The sequence below is a fragment of the Leuciscus leuciscus genome (assembly GCF_965113295.1).
Source record: "Leuciscus leuciscus genome assembly, chromosome: 23".
Classification (NCBI taxonomy): Eukaryota; Metazoa; Chordata; class Actinopteri; order Cypriniformes; family Leuciscidae; genus Leuciscus; species Leuciscus leuciscus.
The window spans coordinates 2604577-2631186 of NC_138747.1; the positions used below are offsets into that span (position 1 = coordinate 2604577).

At 41.7% G+C, this 26610-nt stretch overlaps 1 protein-coding gene across 1 annotated transcript in view; it reads right to left on the reverse strand.

Moving 5' to 3' along the window:
- Window positions 1–19954, reverse strand: part of LOC309487894 (GTPase IMAP family member 8) — a 47585-nt gene extending 27631 nt beyond the window's left edge. Inside the window, 4 exon segments of the mRNA XM_082155847.1 lie at window positions 9166–9960; window positions 12505–12602; window positions 12604–13165; window positions 19748–19954. Coding sequence (XP_082011973.1) covers window positions 9166–9960; window positions 12505–12602; window positions 12604–13165; window positions 19748–19757 — 1465 coding nt within the window. The 5' untranslated portion in view covers window positions 19758–19954.
- Window positions 19955–26610: the final 6656 nt, after the last annotated feature.

Consider the following 26610-nt stretch of genomic DNA (forward strand, 5'->3'; position numbering starts at 1 on the left):
GCTCTCCGACAGCGTGTCCCTCCTTCTTCCCGGGTTTCGGCACCAATGTAACGGGGTTCAGACAGATGTTATGGGAAGAAGGAGGCGGGAACCGGCGGACATTCAAACATATTTAATAAATAAATACACAAATACAAAAATGAAAGTAAAAGCCAGCAGCCCCTCACGGACGACTGCTGGCAACACAAACAGAAACAAAACATGAACTAAAAATCAGGCCTGTCCTCTCTCGCTCTTCACTGTCGTCGCTCCTCCTTTATGCTTCCGCTCCTCCGTGAGAGATGCGAGACCGGTGCGTCGCGCAGGTGTCACTCATTTGCAATCACGCCACCGGCCTCGTGCCGTTCTCCCACGGCCCTCGACCTCGTCCTGCTCGCCACATATAACAATGCGGTAAAATCGGCGCTAACGATCTGTGTTTTCGCGGGTGTTAGATTTTGACAATGGAGGGAAATATACAGTGTTTTCATGTAAACTTCTGACTCTGGGGAGAACTGCAGCAGAAGAGGAGACAAGCTGCGCAGCTGCCTGGAGTGGCAGTGTGTTGAGCTCCCAGCTCCGCCTCCGTCTGCTTCTCACTCCCTGTTATTTACCCAGAAACATTGTTTGCTCGCTATGTAGGGTGTGATACTATAAAGCAGGGGCGTTGCTAGACATAAAGCTCTACTGGGGCACAGGTCCCCCATTGTTTGTCTGAGATAGCAACAGTAAGTAAGAGAGGCGGGGCTTACCGATAGGTCAATTGTTATTAATGATTCATTGTTATCACACACAATGAAACATAGTAGTACAGAACACAACAATATGTTTATTTTATGTGCTAAAAACACCAGGCAATTAGTTCTGAAAGTTAGGGGGGTTCGGGGGAATTCTCCCTCGAGAAAATTTAGATTTCTCTAACCTTCATATGTGCATTTAAAGGTGTTTCAATGCCAAAAAATTGGATAACAATTAAAAGCATGTTAGTGGACAGCAGTAGCATAAATGATTTGTCAAGCAGATAACAGATTGTTAAACATGAGAATGAGGATAAATGTATATATACAGGTGCTTCTCAATAAATTAGAATGTCTTGGAAAAGTTCATTTATTTCAAGAATTCAACTTAACAGGTGAAACAAATATATTATATAGACTCATTACATGCAAAGTGAGATATTTCAAGCCTTTGTTATAATTTGGATGATTATGGCTTACAGCTTATTGTAAATGCCAAGTCAGAAACTCAACTATTTCTGAAGTGCTGTGTGAGTGAGTGTGTATGTATGCATGTATGCATGTGTAGTATGTACACAGAAATATATATGCAATATAAACAGAAATTCAAGGGGGTAAAAACATTTCTTTCTCAATTGATCTCAATTTATGTATAAGTGTTTTCACACATTATCATTGTGTGTAGGTTGCTAGTAAATGAGTGTGGCATGTAGAGAACTGTGTTTAGAGGTTTGAAAAAAAGTAGATTTTTTTCAATTTCAAACTGATTGTAAAGCGTATAATGTGCTTGCAGTTTTGCTGGTCTGAAGATTCAGTACATAAGTGAATGGTTTCACTGAGCGAGCCTCAAGTTCCACTTTTAGTGTGTATATGAAAAAACTATTTGAAAAAACTGTAATCTTTATGAAAATGTTTATTAGTTAGTATCTTCATACATTTTTTTTTTTTTGTGGCATAAAAGGCATACACACTGTAGCCTATATGAAATAGAGAACTTTAGAAAATAGAAACCGGAGAGAAAACGTTCTTGCACATTTGCATTCTTCTACATTACACAATGTTAATAATAAATAATTAGCCTATATATTTTTCAAGAATTTACAATTACAACATTTCAATAAATCAATAAAGACTTAATATATGAGTGTGTGTGTATATATATATATATATATATATATATATATATATATATATATATATATAAAGAACATGTATATTCTAAAAGAAAACAAAGTTCCCCAGCCAAGTCCAAACTAAGTTGATTCATTTTTTGAGCATTAAACTGTACCGCCTATGCTTCATTTTGGCAAAACGGTCAATCACTTGACTCTGACTCAATTTACCAAGTTCTTCCCTCTCAACTGATAAGAGAGCTAGATGGTGAAGCCTGTCTTGTCCCATTGTTAACCTCAGCCAAGTGTGGAGCCGGACGTCGGTGTGCTCAGATGTGTGCGCGCTGCAGTTGTATGGGGTGAGATTTCGGTCACAATTCTGCGCGCGCAAGATCACATTTTGAGCGTGGAAAAGGGCATTTCGCACGCGCGTGAACTGAGTTTTGCGGAGAAATGTTCGTCTCGCAGATAAGAAAATATTGCGCGCGAACGAAAATCAATTTTGCATTTAAAATAAGTATTTGGATGTGCGCGGACGTTCTCTTTCGCGTGTGCAAAGTTTCACTTTCTTGCTCCTTTCATACCAGCCGTGAGCGCTCTCTAAGCGCAGACGGCTCGCTTGCTCAACACAACCCAGCGTTACAATATGCCATAATTCCAGCCAATCAGAGATGAGACTGCTAAATTCTGATTGGCTGGCTTGAAAACCAATCACAAGACTCCCTGCATCACCTACTGCGGATTCAGAGAACTAGTGCAGTTGAGAGTAAAGTTGGCAGTAAATTCACAGATTCGAACTTCCCGGGTCAATAACTCGTGAGCTAAACGTTGTTACTGCACAAATGACACCTCTTTTTATAACAACACTTATTTTGTATAAATATCGTTTTGCATATATTCTTTATGATTATTATTTATGAAAAATATTCAATAATTTCACTGTAATTCACTGTATTGTTGGCAAATTCAGTTCACATCACTGCTGTCCTGATGGTTATACAACAACACTTATTTTGGTAAAATATATAGGCCTATTTTAAATTGTATATACAATTGTACTGTAAATGTATAATTTTTATGAAAATATTAAATAACTTCACTGTAATTCACTGTATTGTTGCCTAATTTAGTTCACACATCACTGCTGTCCTGAAGGTTATACTACAACACTTATTTTGGGAAAATATATATTTTAAATTTTATACAATTGTAAATGTATAATTTTTATGATTTTTATGAAACATATCTTTACTGTAATTCACTGTATTGTTGCTAAATTCAGTTCACACATCACTGCTGTCCTGATGGTTATACAACAATCGAATCTGTGAATTTACTGCCAACTTTACTCAACTGCACTAGTTCTCTTCCGACAAACATTATTTTTCTGGTCCCTTTTGTACAAACACAATTTTTCTCCCAGTAGGTGTTTTATATGGAACAATAGTTATATCATTCATAATAAAAAATCTTTGTACATGGAGAATTGGGTCCAACACAACATTTTAATTGTTAGCCAACTAATTGACAAAAATGGGCAATTTTACACCTACCCTAATTTTATTTCAAAATATGGTTTATTTGTAAATGAAAAAGAATTTAACAAAGTAATTAAGGCTATTCCTAATGGCATACTAATATTAAACAAATTTTCAGATGTAGATATCAATAATACATCTTTACAAAATCCTCAACTCTTTGTAAATGGTCTCTCTTTATTTGATAAAGGTTTTAATAACAACTTTATAAGAAACTCCTTTAATGTTGGATCCAGTCCTCCATGTAAATCAAAGTGGCTTAAACCTTATTGTATATCTTGGCGCAACATTTGGACTATGCCCTATAAGTTTATTATTTCTAATAAAGTCAAAGAAGTAATGTACAAAATTATTCATAGATGCTATCCTGTAAATGCAACCATTAGTAGATATATTCACGCTGTTTGTGATAAGTGCACTTTTTGTAACACATCACTTGAAGACAGAAAAAGGGCAATATAAAAATAAATGTTCAATTTCTTTTTGGACTGACTTTAAAATAGATATGACAAAAAAATTGAACAGATGTCTTGATTTAGACCCTCATGATATTTTACTTTGTTTCAAAAACCCTTTTTTTTCTGAAAAACAAAATTATATAATTAATCTTTTTATCATTTTGGCGAAATTTTATATTCATAAGACAAGAATAAAACAAAAGAAAACCTCCTACGGTATATTGCCTTCTATAACACTGATCTAACAATATATTTTGAAACTCTTTCAAACATGAGATCACAAAATAAAAAGCTTATAAAAACAATACAAATATTAAAGCTTTTCAAATACATATAAATGCCCTGATATTTTATACTTATATTTTTGTATTTGTTCTTATGTTTGTTTATTTTATAATAATAATAATAATAATTATTATTATTATTTTGGTAAAATATTTTGAGCTGTATTGTCAATACTTTGTAACCATTTTTTTTTTTTTTTTGCATTGTACTGAAATGTTTTTGTATTTGAACTGACTAAATAAAAAAAAAATAAAAAAATAAAAAAATAGTTCTCTTCCGCAGTAGGTGATGCAGGGAGTCTTGTGATTGGTTTTCAAGCCAGCCAATCAGAATTTAGCAGTCTCATCTCTGATTGGCTGGAATTATGGCATATTGTAACGCTGGGTTGTGTTGAGCAAGCGAGCCGTCTGCGCTTAGAGAGCGCTCACGGCTGGTATGAAAGGAGCAAGAAAGTGAAACTTTGCACACGCGAAAGAGAACGTCCGCGCACATCCAAATACTTATTTTAAATGCAAAATTGATTTTCGTTCGCTCGCAATATTTTCTTATCTGCGAGACGAACATTTCTCCGCAAAACTCAGTTCACGCGCGTGCGAAATGCCCTTTTCCACGCTCAAAATGTGATCTTGCGCGCGCAGAATTGTGACCGAAATCTCACCCCATACAGTTGCTAGGAAACACAGACGCGCGCAGACAAGGATTCCTGTCGCGCGGGTCAGCTTCTGGTTTCGGTTAAACTGCGTTGCTTTTACAAGCGTTGATTGTTTTATTAATGCGTTGCAAATAGATCATTTATATTACCCTATAATATATATTTTTTTAAATACACTGTAATATAAAATAAATTGTTAAACTCAAACTTCAGATTTACTGGGGCACAGCAGATTTATAGTGGGGCACGTGCCCCAGTAAAAGGGGTCTAGCAACGCCCCTGCTATAAAGTATTGATATATTATTCAAATAGAGTACGAACATAAATGTATGCAATTCTACCTGGAGTAGATATTTATGTTAAAACAATGTCAATGCTCGATGATGCATTTGGAGCTCACCTTTCTTTTCAAAAAACTGAGTGAGCAACTGCTTGCCCTCATTTGCCTTTCTCTCTTTAATCTTCTTTTCTTTTCGTTTTTGAGCCCCTGATTTTCCTTTCTTAAGGAAAGACATGACTCTTCCCCTGTCTTCCTAGGGTGCTTCTCAATATCCCTCCTCGTCTCCTCTCTCCTCCGTCCTCCATCCTATGACCCGGAAACCGATCGAGCTCAGCCATCTTGAAGGACATCTCAATTCTCTAATTGCACCGCGAGGAGTGAGGAGGCTTCCTGAGGAGTCACGAGCGAGGATACACAGGTGTATCCTATGCGGAAGAGTTTTATCGACTTAAACGTGACGCACGTCTAATTTCTCCTCCCCCTTCACATCGGTCACAATCATTTTAATTTATACTTTACCTTTGCAGTTTAAATAAACCACACATCTCACATATTTCAACAGGGTATCTTGCTTTATTATTATTTATTATGAATTTCTTAAATAAACAAACTTGAACAACATAAGGGCAGATCCTTTGAGCGCAGCTGATGACGCTGTGAAGTGACGCTTGAGTGATCAAGTATTCCAATGTATAAAAAAAAGTTACATTCGATTCCTCCGTCCTCGCGTCTTTTCCTTGCAGCCTTCCCTCGCATCCTACAGGGGGCGGAGCTGAGACGCGAGGAAAGGAAGCGAGGAAAGGAAACGAGGATGCACAAATAAGAAATGAGAAGCGCCCCTGGTTCCTATCACGGCTCACTCCAGCTCCTGTCTCATCAACTGATTCACCGCAGGTCCACAGCAGAAGCACCTGACCTGCGGGTCGTACCATTTACATTGATTCGAGAGGGGTGGTGGGGCCCTGCACAGCATGAAAATGACTTTTTTTTTATACCAAACCAGTGCCTAACTACAAGTTTAGTTTTGCACAGGAACTTTTTTATTTGTATATAAATGCTATACAAATGTTAGTGCATGTATATGTATGTATAGAAAACGGACTTCTAAGGGCCCTCCCCCTGCCTCGGGCCCTGGGTACTCAGTACCCTTTACCCCCCCCAGTCCGACGCCCCTGTTTATGACTGTAAAACAGAGTTATGGAAAAGGTTTAAGTAAAACATAGTTAAACAAATAGGTTTTGAGTTTAGACTTAAATTAATGCAGTGTGGTTGTTGTAAGAGCCAGGGGAAGAGAGCTCCATATAGGGGCTATAGTGGAGAAAGACCTGTCTCGATCAGATTCGCTGCTCCGTCCTAATATAGACTCCAACTGAAAGAGAAAGTGTGATGAGTTTTGCCCTGGATCTCTTTGAACTCACTATATGGAGTTATCTCTTATCTCCATTTGTTTGAGTGTCCAAAAGTACAAGTCTAGTTTGACCATCCCTAAAAGAGATAGTTCACCCAAAAATGAAAATGAAATGAAAAGCTTTCTGATCCCCCCAAACAGAATGCAACGTTATTGCCACTTTTTTAAAGGCTCAGAAAGGTAGTAGGCTAAAGACATCATTAAAATAGTTAACTGGTTAATGTTTTAATTTCAGGTTTCTGTTTTTGTCTTGATGGTTTCACATATAATAAATATACAAAAGTAATTAATAGACTATTAGAACATAACACAGCTCTTTTGAAAACTAAGATCCTGATTGATTTTATAGTCATCGTTAATATATATCCCTTAGGGATGGTCAAACTAGACTTGTACTTTTGGACACTCCAACAAAATGAACATGATGTCAAGCTCAAGGAATTCTGTTTTAATGAATAACAGGACATAAAGATAACTCCATATAGTGAGTTCAAAGATATCCAGGGCAAAACCCATCACACTTTCATTTTCAGTTGGAGCCTATATTAGGACGGAGCAGCGGATCTGATCGAGACCCTCAAAACCCGGAGAACTTCTGACACTCAGAAATGTCCGGAAACCGAAGATTAACCAAACGTGGAGATGAAGCAGATCCTCTGAGCGCAACTGATGACGCTGTGAAGTGACGCTCGAGTGATCAAGTATTCCAATGTTTAAAAAAAGCTTTCATTCGATTCCTTCGTCCTCATTTTCTTTCCTTGCAGCCTTCCCTCGCATCCTACAGGGGGAGGAGCTGAGATGAGAGGAAAGGAAACAAGGATGCACAAATAAGAACTGAGAAGCACCCACGGGCTTCCCTCCTCATACAGAGTGAAGGATTATGGGAGATGTAGTTCAGCACTGAGTTATAACTGTTACGGTCTCCGCCATACTTCCATGTGTTGTTCACCAGATGAGCGTGAGCTGCGCTGAGCGGAGGAAACCTGACTCCAGCCGAACTCAAATCACTGAAGAGAAATGAGAAAATGCCAAATATTAAATCAAGGAAAATGTAAGTCCACTCTGTGCAAGAACAAGGTTTTGGAAATGTTCTTTTTTCCAATGTTCCCATTTCCAACACTCCCATTTCCCATTTCTAATGTTCCCATTTCTAATGTTCCCATTTCCAATGTTCCCATTTCCAATTTCTAAATGTTCCCATTTCCATTTATTGTTCCCCTTTTATTGGAAACAAAGAAATGTGCCAACTTCATTTAGAGAAACCCTGCAAAAATCACAAAACTATGGATGCTTGTTTCCACCAGGGAATACAAAATAAAAAAAGGTAATTATGCAATTCTGAGTTTATTACTAACACAATTCTGAAAAAATGTAATCATACATGACATGAAAAAATCTAAATTAAGACATACTAAAACATACTATTACATTACATTAAACAGACAACATAATCTCAACACGTGTGTCATTGTGTAATCTCAACATTTGTCATTGTGTAATCTCAACACGTGTCATTGTGAAATCTCAACATGTGTAATTGTGAAATCTCAACATGTGTCATTGTGAAATCTAAACAATTTCTTTATTTTTAACTTGATAAAATGCAATTATGTAAAAAGTTAAATGCATGATACATTATACAGACATCAAAACCATACTTTGCTGATACATTACATAAGCAGTAATTACTTTATATTATGATGAAATTTATAACGTAAAGTAATATATATAGCCTATATATTTTGATATTATACAACACTATCAGATATTAATAATTAAAAATAGCCTAGGCAAGGCAAGGCGAGTTTATTCATATAGTACAGTTCATACATATGGTAATTCAAAATGATTTACACAGAAAGGAATTTAAATAATCACAAAATAAAAGCAAGGAAAATTAAAACAGTTATAAAAGGAATTAAAAGAGTAAAAAGATTAAACATAAACTTCTCATCTGGCAAAACACTGTATCATATTTTTCAGAGCTGATTGTTTTACTGTGAGATTTTCCCATGTTGATTGTACTGTGTCTGTGCTCTTTTGGCGCGTCTAAGAAATCTATTTGATGTTTTTTTCCCTAAAATCGGACAGGAAGAGCTCTAGGAACTCAAGGAACTCAAACATATTAATAACTAGAAAAACACATATTGTAAAGTAAGTAAATTGGTTTTAAAACCAATGCAAACTGGTTTTTAGGCATGCATTGTTTGAAGTTTGGATGCATTATCTGACTTCTCTGGATTCTGTGGATCTTCTACTAGATCTCTGAGTTCTGTGTCTGTTTCAAATCCTGATGTTTTAGATGTGCTGTATTCCTCACATTTCTGAAGCCAGCCCATCAGTGGGCTGAAGGCAGCCCATCATGACACAGCCCATCATTTCATCTGTATGTCATGAATATGAAAAAATAAGTGGCAGAGAATGAATTTTGGCATGTTGTTAAACTAAAAGAAAAATATTTAAGCAGTGTGATTCATCATGTAAATCTACAATAACTCACCATATGATGCTTCAGGATTCAGAACGTTCAACATCCCATCCATTAAAATTGCTTCCAATCTTCTTACTTCTCTCCTTATCTTCTCCTTAAGTTTATCATCATCCGACACTAGAAGATGACACAGAAAAGTGCTCAATTGCAACATTAAGACAACATTTATAGAAGTCCTTTGCTGTTTGCAGCCTTAATATGTCTATGGAAATTAGACAGAATTACCGTCTGGAGGATGTCCTATGCTCCAGTCATCTGACATACATCCACTGAAATCCATCTGAAATTCTTCTAGCTTCATTTTGATCTCTTTACGCCTGTTTTTCATCTCCTTGTACATCAGTTTCAGTAACTGGTCAGCGTTCAGACTTATTTCCTCGTCGTGTTGTGTGTCAGACACATGAACGCTTTCTTCTGCAACGCTTTTGAGACTGAACAGACTGTTTTCTACCGCCATCTCATCGATCTTCTGGAGCAGCTCTGTGACTTGAGCTCGATTATTCTTGTCTGTGTTGTCAAACACATGATATCTGTTCCTGCATTTCTCAATCAGCCACTGAAGCGCTTCACCTTCACTCTCGATGTGCTGCTCGATCGATATGTCTGGAAACCTGTCGCCCCACGTGAACAGAACTATAGTGTGTCTCCAGACGTCTTCTCCAAGAATGGCCATACGTTCTGCAATGATTCTTCTCTGTTCATTCTTGAATGAAGTATCAATAGGAATCACCAAGATCAAGGCGTGAGGGAATTGCATGTATTGTGATAGGTCCATGCTCTCCAGGGTTGTAGCCTGAGAAAACTTCGGGTTGAATTTAGAGGGGAAATACTTCCACCAGCCTGGGGTGTCCAACACAGTTATTTTTCTGCCATTTACATCACCTGTATAATTTGTGCCCATTTGTGCCATTATTACCTGAGATATTTCGTGATTGAAGATGGTGTTTACGATTGCACTCTTCCCAGAGAGAATCCAACCCAGCAGAACGATTCTCAGTTTACAGAGCGGAGCCACAGCTTCTTCTCCAAAACACACAAAAAAATAAAAATAGAATTAGAATTTTATTAGATGATATGCATATTTAGGCTATGTTCACACTTAGCGTCTTTTTTGACAAGAAAAAGTTGACAACGGCGTTTTTTTAGCAAAAAAAAACCCCGCTGGCAGCGTTCGGTTACAAATAGCAGCCGAGCGCGTCTTTTGTTGCTATAACAACAGCTGCAACAGTAGCCTAGTGCTGTGTGATGCAAAAAATTTCGAGAAAGAGAAAGTTGGCTCTTGCGTTGGCTTTTGAAGTTACCGGGGAGGAGAATGTCGGTTCACAAAGACGTTTGTGGGTGCACGACAGACAGTTGTTCTTATTGTTATGGAAACGACAGGTCTCGCTACTCGCTTGTCATTGGCCAGCTGTCAAAAAGGCGCTTGACGTAGGGCGTTCTTTTCAGAAAAGTTGAACTTTTTTCAACTTAAAAAGACGCTCTGAGCTGCAGAAAAAGACGCCGGCGGTGGCGTCTAAAAAAGCGCTCAGGACTTTTTTGAAAAAACGGTTCACTCCATAGGGTTATAATGTAGAACAGACGCTGGCAGTTTGAAAAAAGACGCTAAGTGTGAACATAGCCTTACAGTGTCAATGTCATTGATTGGATGACGGCGCATGCGATTTGTTAACATGAGCCAGCTCTCAGATTTCATCAAAAATATCTTAATTTGTGTTCCGAAGATGAACGAAAGTCTTACGGGGTTGGAACAACATGAGGGAGAGTAATTACTAACAGAATTTTCATTTTTGGGTGAACTAAGCCTTTAACAGCACGAAAGCGGTGCTGAATTAGAAGTGTGTTTACCCAGGGTTATTGCGGTGTGGGCGGTCGTGCGTTGGGTGCGCAAGACCCAATTTCGCTTGGCGGTGTCAGGGGGGTAATCGAGCTCTCGAATAGCATACCACCCCCGGGGGCCGCCATTGGCTAACAAGCCATCACCTGCTGTTAGCACTCCATTGACTCCCATTCATGTTGGCGTCACTTTGACAGCGAATAACTTTACATCTGAGGCGTTTAAAGACTCCATTTGTCCATTGTTTATTTCTAAAGAAACACGACAATGTATAAAAGGCTCCATTACCATGTCTCTTACGTTATGGCCCCGTAGAAGCAGTTTTTGTAAAAGTAGGCTAACGATTGCGTCATAACCACGCGACTCTCTGGAAATTACCGTATAGAGAGGAGGAGAAGCTCGCAGGCAATCGGGGGGACGTGGAGGCATAAAGTTCGATAAAGTCAAGGGAGAAGCCCATAGAAAGTCATAAAGTTGCTCCTGCTCCTAGCTCATGTACAGCTCCTACTCACGCTCTCCGTCTCTGCAAGATTCGGAAGGGAATGATTCAGATTTCTCTTGGCACAGCTACTAGAAGACAGACGGGTTGCTCACGTCACATCTACGTCGTCAAGCTCAGTTTGAGTCAGCGCAGTACGCTCAGCCATCAGGAAGTGAGAGCTTCTAATTTGCTTCACTTTTCTCCGTTGAAGTCTATGGGGTCGCTGTGTGAAGTTTATATACTGTCTATGGGCGGTGTGTGCGGCTTTTGTAACAGCGCGCACGGCGCCGCATCCGAAGATGAACGACTTCGAGCCGATTCTGGCCGAGCTCGAACTTCTCACCACACCGGCACCCAGTTTGCACGTCTAAATTAGTTGCTTACATTTAAATAATTAGCATACAATAGCATAAAAAGTATTTTTAATGAACATAAAGGTCCATGTTTAATAAAAATGTTCACGAAACTTAATGAAATGTTTAGTGAAATTAGAAAATATGTAAGAGATCGTTAATTTAGTTATATTGTATAGACATTCTCATATCCATATATTTTGTTTTATTGTCACGAGTAATAATATCAGGGTTTACTGGGTTTTACACGATTCTTTTTGTAGTGTGGTATTGGTGGTGGTGGTGGTGGTGTACTAAAATAAAGATTGTCACGTGTGTATATCTTTCTTCTTCTCACCGCTGATTCCTGATGGTTTAGAGGACAATTACTCGAGTCGCCCCCTATCGTTTCAAAGAATAGTACAATGGCGAGCGCGTCAAGTATAAACGCTTCGTCCGTGTGGGGAGGTGTGCGCGCAGTCTGTGGATACTCACGCTGCGGAGCCAGGCGAAAGTATAAACAAGGCTTTAAAAGCCCTTAAGATAGCTATAGGTGGAGAGAGGAGAGAGAGTGATAGAGCCAATTCAATGTATAAGGGGATTATTAGGAGGCCATGATTGGTAAGGGCCAATGGGTGGAATGTGGCCAGGGCACCGGGCTTACACCCCTACTCTTTACGAGAAATGCCATGGGATTTTTAATGACCACAGAGAGTCAGGACCTCGGTTTTACGTCTCATCCGAAGGACGGACACAATGCAGGGTTAACAGCACAAAAGCGGTGCTAAATTAGAAGTGTGTTTACCCAGGGTTAAAAGCGGGGTTTAGAACGACGATAACACAGGGTTAAGCTGTGTTAAAAGCCCTTAAGATAGCCAAACGTTTGACTTGTGTGCATATATGTGGTTTATACTTACCCATTTCTTTCAGAAGATCTCTTTTATCCTGCAACATTTTTTGTCTGGCTTCTGCTCTTTCTTCATTTTCATTTCTCTTTCTCTTCATCTCTAGAAGCATGTGTTTCAAAATGCTCGCCATTGTTTTCTGCCACGACATCATTAATCTTGATAAGCAGTTCATGAACTGCAGCACTTTTGTTTTGGAAATCAAAGATGTGATATTTGTCTCCACATCTCTGTATGATCTTCTGCAGATCTGGATTCTTCATGCACTGATCACTGTGTTTGTCCTTCAGTGAATCGGCTCGTGTGAAGAGGACTATAGTGTGTTTCCAGATTCTCTCACCAAACAGACTGAAGTGCTTCTCAATGCTGAGTCTGTTTTCTTCAATGAAAGGCAAACTGAGATTAATGACCAGCAGAAACACATGAGGTCCCGGTGGACACTGGAAGACACTGCAAACCAGTTCCTGTTTGACGACATCTGGGGAATCTTGCAAACCAAAGTTCTCCCACCAGCATGGAGTGTTAATCAGAGTTATCTTCCTTCCATTCGCTTCTCCGTCATTCCTCACAGACTTCACAAAGTGTTTGTCAGACGCAACTTCACCACCTAAAATGCTGTTTATCACCGAGGCTTTGTCAGATTTCTGCCATCCCAGAACAACGGCTCTTACTTCTGTCAGAAAAAAAACATGACATCATTTTATTTTTATTGTGATTATTTTAATAAAGCAAATTCTCGAAAAATAGTAACAAAATGATGATTCACACTCAAGTGAATTTTTAGTAGTAAAATAAACAACTTAACTTTTTGATTTTGAGTTTTGATTCTTGTTTTAAATTAATCGTACACACAAAAACATGTTACAAAACATCAAACTATCCGAATTAAATCAGATTTTTGGAAATGCATCTAAACAGTAAAATCAAATTTCCAAATTTCCAATCAACTGATTTCAGTTTAAGCTCATGTGGCTTTATTAAAACATGCCAAGTTTTCATGAAATAAAAACCTGTTAAACTAGAAAATAAATGTAGTTTATTCTATATGTGACACATTTAGGCAAGTTTACAGATAAAGAACTAAACAGTTTTGTTTAGAGTACAGAATGTATTTATATGGGTTAAAAATCAAAAGCAAATGACAATTTGACATCTTAAAATTCTTACCTTCTTCCATCTGCTCTGTCTCCTTTTTTTTATTCAAACAAAAAATCTGCATAAAACGCCTCGGTTACGACTGTAACCTCGGTTCCCTGAAGAGGGAACGAGCGTTGCGTCGAAAAGCTGACGCTATGGGAACGCTTTGCGTGATGACGTCTTGAAGCACATGTAAAATCAGTCCAATGGTGTGGCGGAACGTCAGAGGCGGGTGACGTCACGTACCAGGAAGCTATAAAAGCCGGCCCGAAACAGAAAACGAAAGCTTCGTAAAGTCTGAAGTCGCGCTGACAGGCATGAAGGAGATATGGCAAGGCGACGCAACGCTCGTTCCCTCTTCAGGGAACCGAGGTTACAGTCGTAACCGAGGCGTTCCCTTTCAAGGGAACTCCCGTTGCGTCGAAAAGCTGACGCTATGGGAACGTCTATACCAACGCCTCCATAGCTACAAATGTCTGTCCTGTGTGTAATCATGTGAGCAGCACTAAGAAGACAAAACATGAGACCCTAGAGTAGAGTCTAAATCCAGAGAGTAGAACCTGACGAAGGTGTGCGGTGAGGACCAGCCTGCCGCATCACAGACGTCCTGTAACGATACTCCTGATATAAGGGCCTTAGAGGCCGCCATACTCCTAGTAGAGAGCGACCGGACAGCCAAAGGAGAAGGCTGTCCAGCCGCCTCATAAGCCAGTGAGATAGTCTCAACCACCCACTTGCTCATCCTTTGCTTAGACACTGGACCTCCCTTGTTAGGGGAGCAAAAGTCACTTTTACGCCACAGGGCAGCTCTGTGGACATACGCGTCTAACGCCCGAACAGGGCAAAGCAAATTATTCGCCTCCTGGTCCGATTTCGAAAGGGAGGAGGACCTCCAAGTGCCACGAAGGAAACGAGATACCAAGGGGTCTTTCCCCACAGACATTCCACCCAAAGGACTGTGGTAAGCACCTATGGCCGCCACATAGACCTTTAAAGTGGACGGGGTCAGACCTGCAGTGAACCGTTCCTGCAGGAACTCCAGCACTGTACCAATTGGGCAGTGGACTGGGTCCAACCGACGGTCACTACACCAAGAAGTGAATACTCTCCACTTCAGGGCATAAAGTTTCCTCGTGGAGGGAGCTCTGGACTGTAGAATGGTCTCAACAACCTCGGTTGAGAGACCTGACTCTATGAGCTGGGCCCCCTCAGAGGCCAAGCCCACAGGTTCCACAGTTCTGGCCGAGGGTGAAATATCGAGCCCTCTGCCTGGGACAGAAGGTCCCTCCTGACGGGTAACTCCAGAGGATGCCCGTCGAGGAGGGACACAAGATCGGGAAACCATACTCTGCCCGGCCAGCGCGGGGCTATAAAAAGCAGGCAAACCCGGTCCCTGCGAACTCTTTCCAGAACTCCCGGGAGCAGAGCAACTGGGGGAAAGGCGTACAGACGTAGCCTCGGCCACGTCTGTACCATAGCATCCAGTCCCAGAGGAGCTGGATGCGTGAAGGAGAACCAAAGTGGACAGTGAGACGTCTCTCGAGACGCAAACAGATCCACTTATAATTTCCATATCAGCTCCACCACCTCGGGGGTGGAGCCACCATTCCCCGGGCCTCGGCCCCTGTCTCGACAGAGTGTCTGCTCCTATATTCTGGACCCCGGGGATGTAGGCTGCCTTGAGTGACAGCAACTTCCCCTGGGACCACAAGAGGATATGGCATGCCAGCGCAAACCCCCTTGATATAGGCGACTACCGACGTGTTGTCCGTATGTACTACACATGGTGTCCCCTGAGACCTGTGATAAAGCTCCTCAGAGCCCGGAAGACAGCTAACATCTCTAGGCTATAGAATGCCAGGAACGATGATGGTCTTCCCACAGACCTTGAGATGAGCGACCCTCAGGATCGCTCCCCAACCCGTGAGGGAAGCATCCGTCGTTAGCAGTTTGCGACGACAAGGAGCTCCCAGCACTGGGCCCTGGGACAGGAACCAAGGTTTCTTCCACATAACCAAGGCACGTAGGCATCACCGCGTGACCTTGATTGTGCGAAATGGGTTGCCCCTCGGGGAAAAACCCTCTGGTCCTGAGCCACCACTGCAGGGGCCTCATGTGCAGCAGTCCAAAAGGTATCCCGTTGGAAGCTGCTGCCATGAGACCCAACAGTCTCTGGAACTGTTTGACAGTGAGTAGCTGGCCTAGCTTTACACTTCTCACAGCTGCCAGGATGGAATCGAAGCGTGGCGATGACAGGCGCGCCTGCATCGACACTGAATCCCAAACCACGCCTAAAAAAGTGGTCCTCTAAAATGGAGAAAGCACACTCTTCTTGGCGTTCAGCCGTAACCCCAACTCTTTCATATGGGCGAGAACAACATCTCGATGTTGAACCGCCATCTAATGCGACTGAGCTAAAATCAACCAATCGTCGATGTAGTTCGTGATGCGAATACCCCGGAGGCGCAGAGGCGCCAGAGCTGCATCCACGCATTTGGTGAAAGTGCGGGGTGATAAAGCTAGGCCGAATGGAAGAACTCGATATTGGTATGCTTTGCCCCCGAAAGCAAACCTCAGGAACTTCCAATGACACGGACGGATGGAAATATGCGTCCTTGAGGTCTATCGTGACAAACCAGTCCTCGGACCTGATCTGTGGCACGATTTGTCTCAAGGTTAACATTTTGAACTTGAGTTGCATGTACTCGTACAGAACTCGAAGATCTAAAATGGGACGCAATCCCCCGTCCTTTTTTGGAACTATGAAGTACCGGTTGTAAAACCCGGTTTCCCTGTTGGAGGGGGGTACATATTCTATGGCCCCTTTCTCTAACAGAGTGTTTACTTCCTGTTCCATAACCAGAACCTGCTCGGGGCCCACCACTGTGGGCAGGACCCCCATAAACCGCGGTGGGCGTTAATAGAATTGTATCTAATACCCTTTTTCCACGGTCTGCAGGACCCAACGAGAAACATTTGACAGTAGCTTCCACGCTGTCAAAGATTCTACTAGAGGTACCAGTCTCTCGAGACTGGTTTCTGGATTTTGTTGCTGTTGAGTAGTCGGTTCGTCGCCCTGTAACGGCGCACCGGCAGGGAACGACCAAACAGACTGCTCCAGCACCCTCCTCAGAGGGGGCGGGCATCCCGAGGCCACTACGTTTCCGGGTGGACCTTGAGATATGTGCTCGCCGGAGACCGCTGCGCCCTGTAACACCGGAGGCGGCAGGGTTGGCAGAACGGTCCCCTGAGGGCACCGAAGAGAGACGGCACCGTATTTTTCTCCTGCTGTTGAGTAGTCGGTTCGTCGCCCTGTAACGGCGCACCGGCAGGGAACGACCAAACAGACTGCTCTAGCACCCTCCTCAGAGGGGGCGGGCATCCCGAGGCCACTACGTTTCCGGGTGGACCTTGAGATATGTGCTCGCCGGAGACCGCTGCGCCCTGTAACACCAGAGGTGGCAGGGTTGGCAGAACGGTCCCCTGAGGGCACCGAAGAGAGACGGGCACCGTGAAAAGAGGTGTTAACCGCTCTGCTTCGGGGGGACTACCCTCATTTGTCCTGAGCCCTCAGACATCAGGACTTTTTCCCAGCAGCCTTCTTGGCGGTAATAACGGTCCGCAGATCCGTTTTACCCCTCGAAGACTGCTGGGTTTGAGAGCGCCCTCCGTGTCCCCGAGATTTTTGTGGGGGAGCACGAGAGGACACACTCTGTTTTTGAGTGGCACGATGTTCAGCGCTCTTTTTAGAGGAGTGAGGCTGCTCCCGCTCAGCAGCCTCAATGAAAGAACGGCGGGGGAGAAGTTTTTGTAATGCAGCTGCCTGTTTAGCAGCTTCCTGAGATTTAGCTACCGCACTGTTTACTGCATCACCAAATAAACCAACAGTGGAAACCGGAGCATCTAAGAGAACGTGCTTTTCTTTCTCTTTTATATCGCTCAAATTGAGCCACAGATGCCTCTCAGTGGCCACCAGGGCTGCCATAGACCGCCCGATTGATTTAGCGGTCTCCTTGGTGGCCCTGAGAGACAGATCTGTGGCTCTGCGTAGTTCAGCCACTGTGTCAGGACCAATTCCCCCGCCCTCCTCTAAATCCCCCAATAATTCTGCCTGATAGGCTTGCATAATAGACATCGTATGCAGACACGCTGCAGCTTGACCAGCGGCTGCATACGATTTATGAACCAGAGATGATGTGAATTTTACTGGCTTAGAGGGAAGTGAAGGAGCTTTCAGGGAAGATGCCGTTGCTGGAGAGAGATAGCTCGCAAGCGTCTCCTCCACCTTCGGCATCTCCCCATAACCATATTCTTTATATTTGTGAATGGAAGAATAGTGGGATGTTTGTGGTGCATACACTCTGTATGAAACCGGTTTTCCCCACGATTTCGACACCTCGGTGTGGAGATCGGGGAAAAACGGAAGGCTTCTTCGCTGAGGCTGTGTACGAGATGGCAGGAAGCGTTCGTCGAGCTTACTTTTCGAACGAACGTCCTGCCTATCCTCTGGCCACTCAATAGATAGTCTGTTAACTGCTCTAGTAATAACATCGAGCAGTTCCTCAAACGCATGAGACTGAGGTGGCGAATACTCAGACTCAGCTTCAATACTCACAACATCCAACTCCTCAGAGCTGGACAGTTGCAGTATTGGTGCCTCTATCGGGGGGGAAGAAACCGCAATGCGTGCTTCCACACCCTGATGAGAGGCACTGGATCTGTCAGATTGATGCTGAGATAAGGCAGAGCCCGTCTCAACATCCACTGACAGATCCATTTGCGAACCCCAGGTCTGAGATCGCCGCCGAGCCTCAGCCGCGGCGGGACCCGAGCCCTCGGGAACGCGATCGGGATTGAACCGAGCCAAGCGGGATCGGAGCGTGCGCAATGGAAGCGCGTCGCAATGCACACAGTCACCACCCTCGAGTGCTGACTGGGCATGCTCCTCACCCAAACAAACAACACAAAGAGTGTGAGTATCACCTCCCGTTAAATAACGCGGGCAGGGATGGACACACACTCTAAACTGCTGCTTGCTCGCCATACTGAATATATATATATAATATAGACAGACAACACCAAATAACAAGGACAGATTCAACACAGAGCGCAACTGAAGACTCAGAAAGCTTTCGTTTTCTGTTTCGGGCCGGCTTTTATAGCTTCCTGGTACGTGACGTCACCCGCCTCTGACGTTCCGCCACACCATTGGACTGATTTTACATGTGCTTCAAGACGTCATCACGCAAAGCGTTCCCATAGCGTCAGCTTTTCGACGCAACGGGAGTTCCCTTGAAAGGGAACTAGCATAAACTATCGGTGGAAATCTTTCAAGTAAAAAACTAGAGCAAAAATTCAAACTACGAACTAGAAAAATCAAATAAAATGTACAAGTACATACGCACGTGACATTCAGGTGCTCAGAATAGAGGCAAATGAGTAAAGTGTCTAATAATTTTAGACAGGTTTAAGGTTTCTTAAACCTGTATCTTTCAAACCAGAATATCATGTCTGATCCGTCATGTGATGATAAAAGAGGGATGGTTATTTGAGTGGAAGAAAACAGAAACTCCCAGAACTACGTGTTCATATTCCCCAAAGAAATCTCAGAAATTAACATCAAAGAAGATGCTGTATCTATATGACAGGCAGAATAATAATCATAATAATACATTCACCCTAATAGCAACACTCTCAGAAAAAAAGGTACAAAAGCTGTAACTGTGGCGGTACCTTTTCAAAAGGAACACCTTTGTACCTAAAGAGTGCATATTAGTCATAGACAGTAAAAGAAATGGACACAGCGACCCCATAGACTTCAATGGAGAAAAGTCAATTAGAAGCTCTCACTTCCTGATGGCTGAGCGTACTGCGCAGACTCAAACTGAGCTTGACGACGTAGATGTGACGTGAGCAACCTGTCTGTCTGAAATCTGAATCTTTCCCTTCCGAAACTTGCAGAGACGGAGAGTGTGAGTAGGAGGTGTCCATGAGCTAGGAGCAGGAGCAACTTTTACTAAGTATTCTGATTAATTATTTTGTCATTTTGCCTCGACGTCGCCCCGATTGCCCGCGAGCTTCTCCTCCTGTCCATACGGTAATTAATTAAACTTCTTACCTTCTTCCATCTGCTCTGCCTCCTTTTTTTATTCAAACAAAAATCTGCATAAAACTAGCATAAACTATGGGTGGAAATCATTCAAGTAAAAAACTAGAGCAAAAATTCAAACTACGAAATAGAAAAATAAAATAAAATGTACAAGAGCATACGCGCGTGACATTCAGGTGCTCAGAATAGAGGCAAATGAGTAAGTGCGTCTTAAACTGGTGTCTTTCATCGTGAAACCAGAATATCAGGTCTGATAAGTCATGTGGTGATCAAAGAGGGATGGTTATTTGAGTGGAAGAAAACAGAAACTCCCAGAACTGTGTTCATATTCCCCAAAGAAATCTCAGAAATCAAGCGTAGCGTTAGTTCTGGCAGGTCACGTTAGTCAAGCTCGCATCAGCTGACTATCAGCTGATCCACATCTACCTATAGGATTACGACGCCTATCACCGTATACATATATAAGCTGCTTCAGTATTATCAGCAACTATCGCGTTTCTCAGGAGCGAATTACCCTCCTCCATCCCCAGCTCCTCCTCTCGTCAGTCAGGATTTGGCATTCTGATTCCCTTCGAATCAGAATAAATTCTCGAATTATGTCGTACTTTAAAATCTTGAATTAATGATATCTGCAATACATTCATGTTGGTTCTGTTCTGTTTACCCCAAGGGGGGTTATTGCTGCTCTCCCTGCTCTTATCCATGCTAGGCTGCATGGATGCGCAGGGAGTTCTCGCCCAGAACGGAACCATACCGCCAATCCAAATTGTATGCTAATTGTCAATCGTATATGACGATAGTGGTCCTGACAGAAATGAACATATCTAAAACGGATATCTAAAACAAAAACCCAGAAAATCCAGAATTTTTTTTATGATTTTTAAGTAATTAATTTGCATTTTATTGCATGACATAAGTATTTGATACATCAGAAAAGCAGAACTTAATATTTGGTACAGAAACCTTTGTTTGCAATTACAGAGATCATACATTTCCTGTAGTTCTTGACCAGGTTTGCACACACTGCAGCAGGGATTTTGGCCCACTCCTCCATACAGACCTTCTCCAGATCCTTCAGGTTTCGGGGCTGTCGCTGGGCAATACGGACTTTCAGCTCCCTCCAAAGATTTTCTATTGGGTTCAGGTCTGGAGACTGGCTAGGCCACTCCAGGACCTTGAGATGCTTCTTATGGAGCCACTCCATAGTTGCCCTGGCTGTGTGTTTCGGGTAATTGTCATGCTGGAAGACCCAGCCACGACCCATCTTCAATTCTCTTACTGAGGGAAGGAGGTTGTTGGCCAAGATCTTGCGATACATGGCCCCATCCATCCTCCCCTCAATACGGTGCAGTTGTCCTGTCCTCTTTGCAGAAAAGCATCCCCAAAGAATGATGTTTCCACCTCCATGCTTCACGGTTGGGATGGTGTTCTTGGGGTTGTACTCATCCTTCTTCCTCCAAACAAGGCGAGTGGAGTTTAGACCAAAAAGCTCTATTTTTGTCTCATCAGACCAGATGACCTTCTCCCATTCCTCCTCTGGATCATCCAGATGGTCATTGGCAAACTTCAGACGGGCCTGGACATGCGCTGGCTTGAGCAGGGGGACCTTGCGTGCGCTGCAGGATTTTAATCCATGCAGTGTGTTACTAATGGTTTTCTTTGAGACTGTGGTCCCAGCTCTCTTCAGGTAATTGACCAGGTCCTGCCATGTAGTTCTGGGCTGATCCCTCATCTTCCTCATGATCATTGATGCCCCACGTGGTGATATCTTGCATGGTTCCCCAGACCGAGGGAGATTGACCGTCATCTTGAACTTCTTCCATTTTCTAATAATTGCGCCAACAGTTGTTGCCTTCTCACCAAGCTGCTTGCCTATTGTCCTGTAGCCCATCCCAGCCTTGTGCAGGTCTACAGTTTTATCCCTGATGTCCTTACACAGCTCTCTGGTCTTGGCCATTGTGGAGAGGTTGGAGTCTGTTTGACTGAGTGTGTGGACAGGTGTCTTTTATACAGGTAACGAGCTCAAACCAGTGTAGTTAATACTGGTAATGAGTGGAGAACAGGAGGGTTTCTTAAAGAAAAACTAACAGGTCTGTGAGAGCCGGAATTGTTACTGGTTGGTAGGTGATCAAATACTTATGTCATGCAATAAAATGCAAATTAATTATTTAAAAATCATACAATGTGATTTTCTGGATTTTTGTTTTAGATTCCGTCTCTCACAGTTGAAGAGTACCTATGATAAAAAGTACAGACCTCTACATGTTTTGTAAGTAGGAAAACCTGCAAAATCGGCAGTGTATCAAATACTCCCCACTGTATATGACAGGCAGAATAATAATCATAATAATACATTCATAGCAACACTCTCAGAAAAAAAGGTACAAAAGCTGTAACTGTGGCAGTACCTTTTCAAAATGAACACCTTTGTACCTAAAGAGTGCATATTAGTCCCTCAAAGGTACATATTGGTACCACAAGTGTACATATTAGTACCAAAAGTGCACATATTAGTACCAAAAGGGTACATATTAGAACCCTTTTGAAGGGTACAGTGACAGCTTTTGTACCTTTTTTTCTGAGAGTGAATAAATGAGAGCAGGTTCAGAACATGTACAATACTGATAAAGACCTTATTTTCCTCATCAACAAGTTCTGACAGAAACTTTTCTTCGGTTTAACTGACAGCTAAATCATTTTTAGTTCAATCTGTTAACATTAAAGCTTTCCTTTTATTTAATGTTTAAAGTGAGTTAACCCTTGGATGTTTTACATGTTACAGTTTTTCTCAATTGCTAAAACACTAAAACCCATTGGCTGAACAAAGTTCTCAGTTGCCTGAACTCATTTAGCTAACTGTGCAGTCTATTGTCAATACCTTAAACAATTTCACATGGTAAAACACAATTTGCAGATCTCACTTAGACTTTTCAGCAAAACTCTAAACACATTCTTATGGAGTCAATATAGGGCCATATATATCTGCAAAATAAAACAATGTTTTGCAAAAAAAAAAAATGTTTTGCAAAAAAAAAAAATGTTTTGCAAATAAAAATAAGAGTATTGAGATTTTTTTTTTTGCTTTTTTGCAAGTAAAAAAAAAATTATTGCAAAAGAAAAGTTAACCACTGAGAGAAAAAATAAAGTTTAGCAAATTAAAACTTCAGCAGCATTGACTTTGCAACACATATTTCCCTTTGCGCCGCTCCTTTAAATCCGCGTTTCAGTCATCTGTGCCTCTGCGGCGCAAGCTTTCCTTTGCGCTTCATTTTTCTTTGCGCCTCGCTTTGTGTCCCTGATTTGACGTGGGGGGAGGGGTCAAGAGGTTGGGGTGTGTACAAGGGACGAAGGCGCGTCCCTCTCGTAACGTCATCAGCGCGAGCCCCAGACCGACTGGATCGATCGAAATGGCGGAGCAGAGACATGTGAGGCTGCGTTCCAGTCCACTTTTAGACACGCACTTGCGAACTTCCCTAAGCACTTCCCCTTGGGGGAATCCCTGCCGCCATTTTGAAGTGCGTTCCACTTCGTGAAGTGGACGAGGGAAGTTTATATGGACAGACCCTCGTTCCCTCGATTTTGACCGAGGGAGCGAGTCTGCTTCAATGTACACTTCAGGCACCTATATGTCCCACAATGCAGTAAGATTGTGACGTCACCACATATCTCATCTAATCACCACCACAACAGACAACTCTTATGATATATTAATAATATATATTTTTAATTTAAAACAACCCAAACACACCTATAAACATTTGGATGCTGCATTAAACAAATTCTTAAAGGGAAACAAAATGTAAATAATAAATCAACTCCACAGCTGATTCCAAGTGATCAAGGGCTTAGGACGTTCCATTTCAGCCCATTGCAGTTTCCGCCAGTAGTGAGCACTCGCAATGACGTACATCCGAGTGAACGAGACGGAGGGAAGTTAGCGAGTGAAGGGCATGACAATTTTGGACTGGAACGCAGCCCGGGTGATGGATCACGTATGTATTATTGACAATAATAGTCTGGGGCTCGCGCTGATGACGTTACGAGAGGGACGCGCCTTCGTCCCTTGTACACACCCCAACCTCTTGACCCCTCCCCCCACGTCAAATCAGGGACACAAAGCGAGGCGCAAAGAAAAATGAAGCGCAAAGGAAAGCTTGCGCCGCAGAGGCACAGATGACTGAAACGCGGATTTAAAGGAGCGGCGCAAAGGGAAATATGTGTTGCAAAGTCAATGCTGCTGAAGTTTTACTTTGCTAAACTTTATTTTTTCTCTCAGTGGTTAACTTTTCTTTTGCAATAATTTTTTTTTACTTGCAAAAAAGCAAAAAAAATTCTCAATACTCTTATTTTTATTTGCAAAACATTTTTTTTTTTGCAAAACATTTTTTTTTTTTTGCAAAACATTGTTTTATTTTGCAGATATATATGGCCCTATATTGACTCCATACATTCTCATTCTCAAAACACATTCTGCACTTTAATGCACACGTCATCCATACTGGTAAACACAAGTGGCAACAATCAAATACAAATAGAGAACACACGTCATTGATTGAACACAACCACTCAAAACTGATTTAACCTGTTTCAAATGATGCCCAAAGACAAGAAGAAGCACACTGATCTCTTTGTGTCCTTTTTAGTATTGTATACTGTAGTACAGTGCATTGTAGGCTGTATACTGTACAATGAACAAATTGTATGGCCCTGAACATTGTGCTTTCCATTTGTTAACAGTACTGACTGCTCAATAGATTTTGACTGGTTGCAGGTTCATATCAACAAAGAACAAGAATTACAGTACAAGGACAAGTAAAAAATTATCGTAATTTTCAATCGATTTGGTACATTTCTCCAAACTCAAGTAACAGCTCTCAAAACAGTTAACACAGCAAACTAAACACACTCTTATGTTGGTGAAACAGTTAAGTATTCACTGCACAATGAAACACAGCATTTTATTCAAGTAATGCATTTATTAAAATTCAATATTAACATCAAAACTAAAAGTGTGTTCTCTGTTGATTTGATAACAAATTCAGCTGAATATACACAAAGAAATAAATGAAAATACATGTTTTTCATTAAGTTCTTTAATGAGGAGTTCAGGTGTATAACAATGAATTGTCACCCCACAAAAAAAATATTATGCAAATAAGTACTTAGTACAGTAAATAAAATAAAAATAAGAAAAAAAAAGTACTGCATTCATTGAATCAATTAATTTATTGATCATGCCTCTCAATTACATCTGGCCAGACAATTTCATCAACATCACAGCAAATATTTTCACGAGTCATACATCGTGTGAAAAAATGCCTTGAATGCTGGATCCATCCTTGACATGCTTGTGCCCCAATATCTCCACAGGCCTCTTCCATCGCTTGAAGAAAACTTACTTGGTTGTAAGGGTTGCGATCATGTACTTTCCATTTCCAAGAGGATAAGAATTCCTCAATTGGATTCAGGAAAGGAGAATATGATGGAAGGAACACCATCCTGAAATATGGGTGATTCTCAAACCACTCTCGCACTAGTGCTGAATGGTGGAATTGGACATTGTCCCAAACAATGACAAAATTCCGCACCATTTGCTCCTGATCACCCTGCGGAAAGAGGATTTCATTGAGGAGGTTTAAAAAAATGTAGGAGCCTTGCTGTGTTGTATGGTCCCAAGACAGCATTGTGTGCCACAACACCAGTTGTAGAAATTGTGGCACAGAGAGTGATGTTGCCTCCTCGTTGTCCAGGGACATTGACTGTAGCATGATGGCCAATCACATTTCTCCCTCTTCTCCTTTTTTTGTGAAGATTGAAGCCTGTTTCATCAATATACAGGTACTCATAATGAGTTGCACTGCTATCCAACTCCAAGATTCTCTAGAGTAAAAAGAACACAAGGTACAAAACAGTAAGTTAGTGTTTTACAGTAATGGCATTGATTGCAGTCAATACTACTGTGAAACTGTTGCTGAAGTTTGAGTTCACACTTTGAAGCAGCAGTATACATAGATATGCCTAAATCTTTTCACTTACAGTAGCATGGAATAGTTTATGGACACATACTTAAAATTCAGGAAAAATATATCTTTGTGTTGACAGTAAAAGTGCAGTAATTGGGTTGCACATACCTGAACAAACTGGAATCGCAACTCTCAATTCCTCTCAAAGGGCACTTTGTATACTTGCTTCATTCGGATTGCATTTCTCCTTAGAACACGATCAATTGTGGAGAGACTGCATTGGTGGATATTGTGAAACAGTTGATTGTCCTGTGTTATTCTTTGCTGAATTTCTTTGAGGTGGAGGGTGTTGTTCTGGACCACCATGTCAACAATGGCATGCTCTTGTTCAATTGAAAGAAGTCTTGCTCGTCCACCTGAATGTTCTCTAACTTCAATTCTGAAAAATGTTTGGACAAGCAGGAACATTTACTGTAGAAATCTAGACCTATGTCAAACAAGACTACATGGACTCTCATTGTAGAAGTAGAATGATATAGTTACTTACCGGTTTTCCCTCTGAAATGTGCGGGTAATTTAAGCCACTGTTGATCTGTTTATATTGGGCTGAACTCTCTGCCCAGCTTCTCTCAGTGAGAGACCATGATTTCTGACATGGTCAATAAGTGTGGCTCTGATTTCATTTGAAACATTTGTGTACCCTATCCTTTTACCTCTCCTCCCTCCTCTTACACCTTGCCCTCCTCTTCCTCTCTGTCCATCTCTTCTTATATTTTCTACTCTTTCTCTTTCCACTATACCATTGCCCTCCAATCTATCCATCTCTTCTCCCTCTACTCCTCTATCTTCTCCTCTTCCTACATCCTCAGCTCTTCTTTCTCTTTCTCCTACATCCTCAGCTCTTCTTTC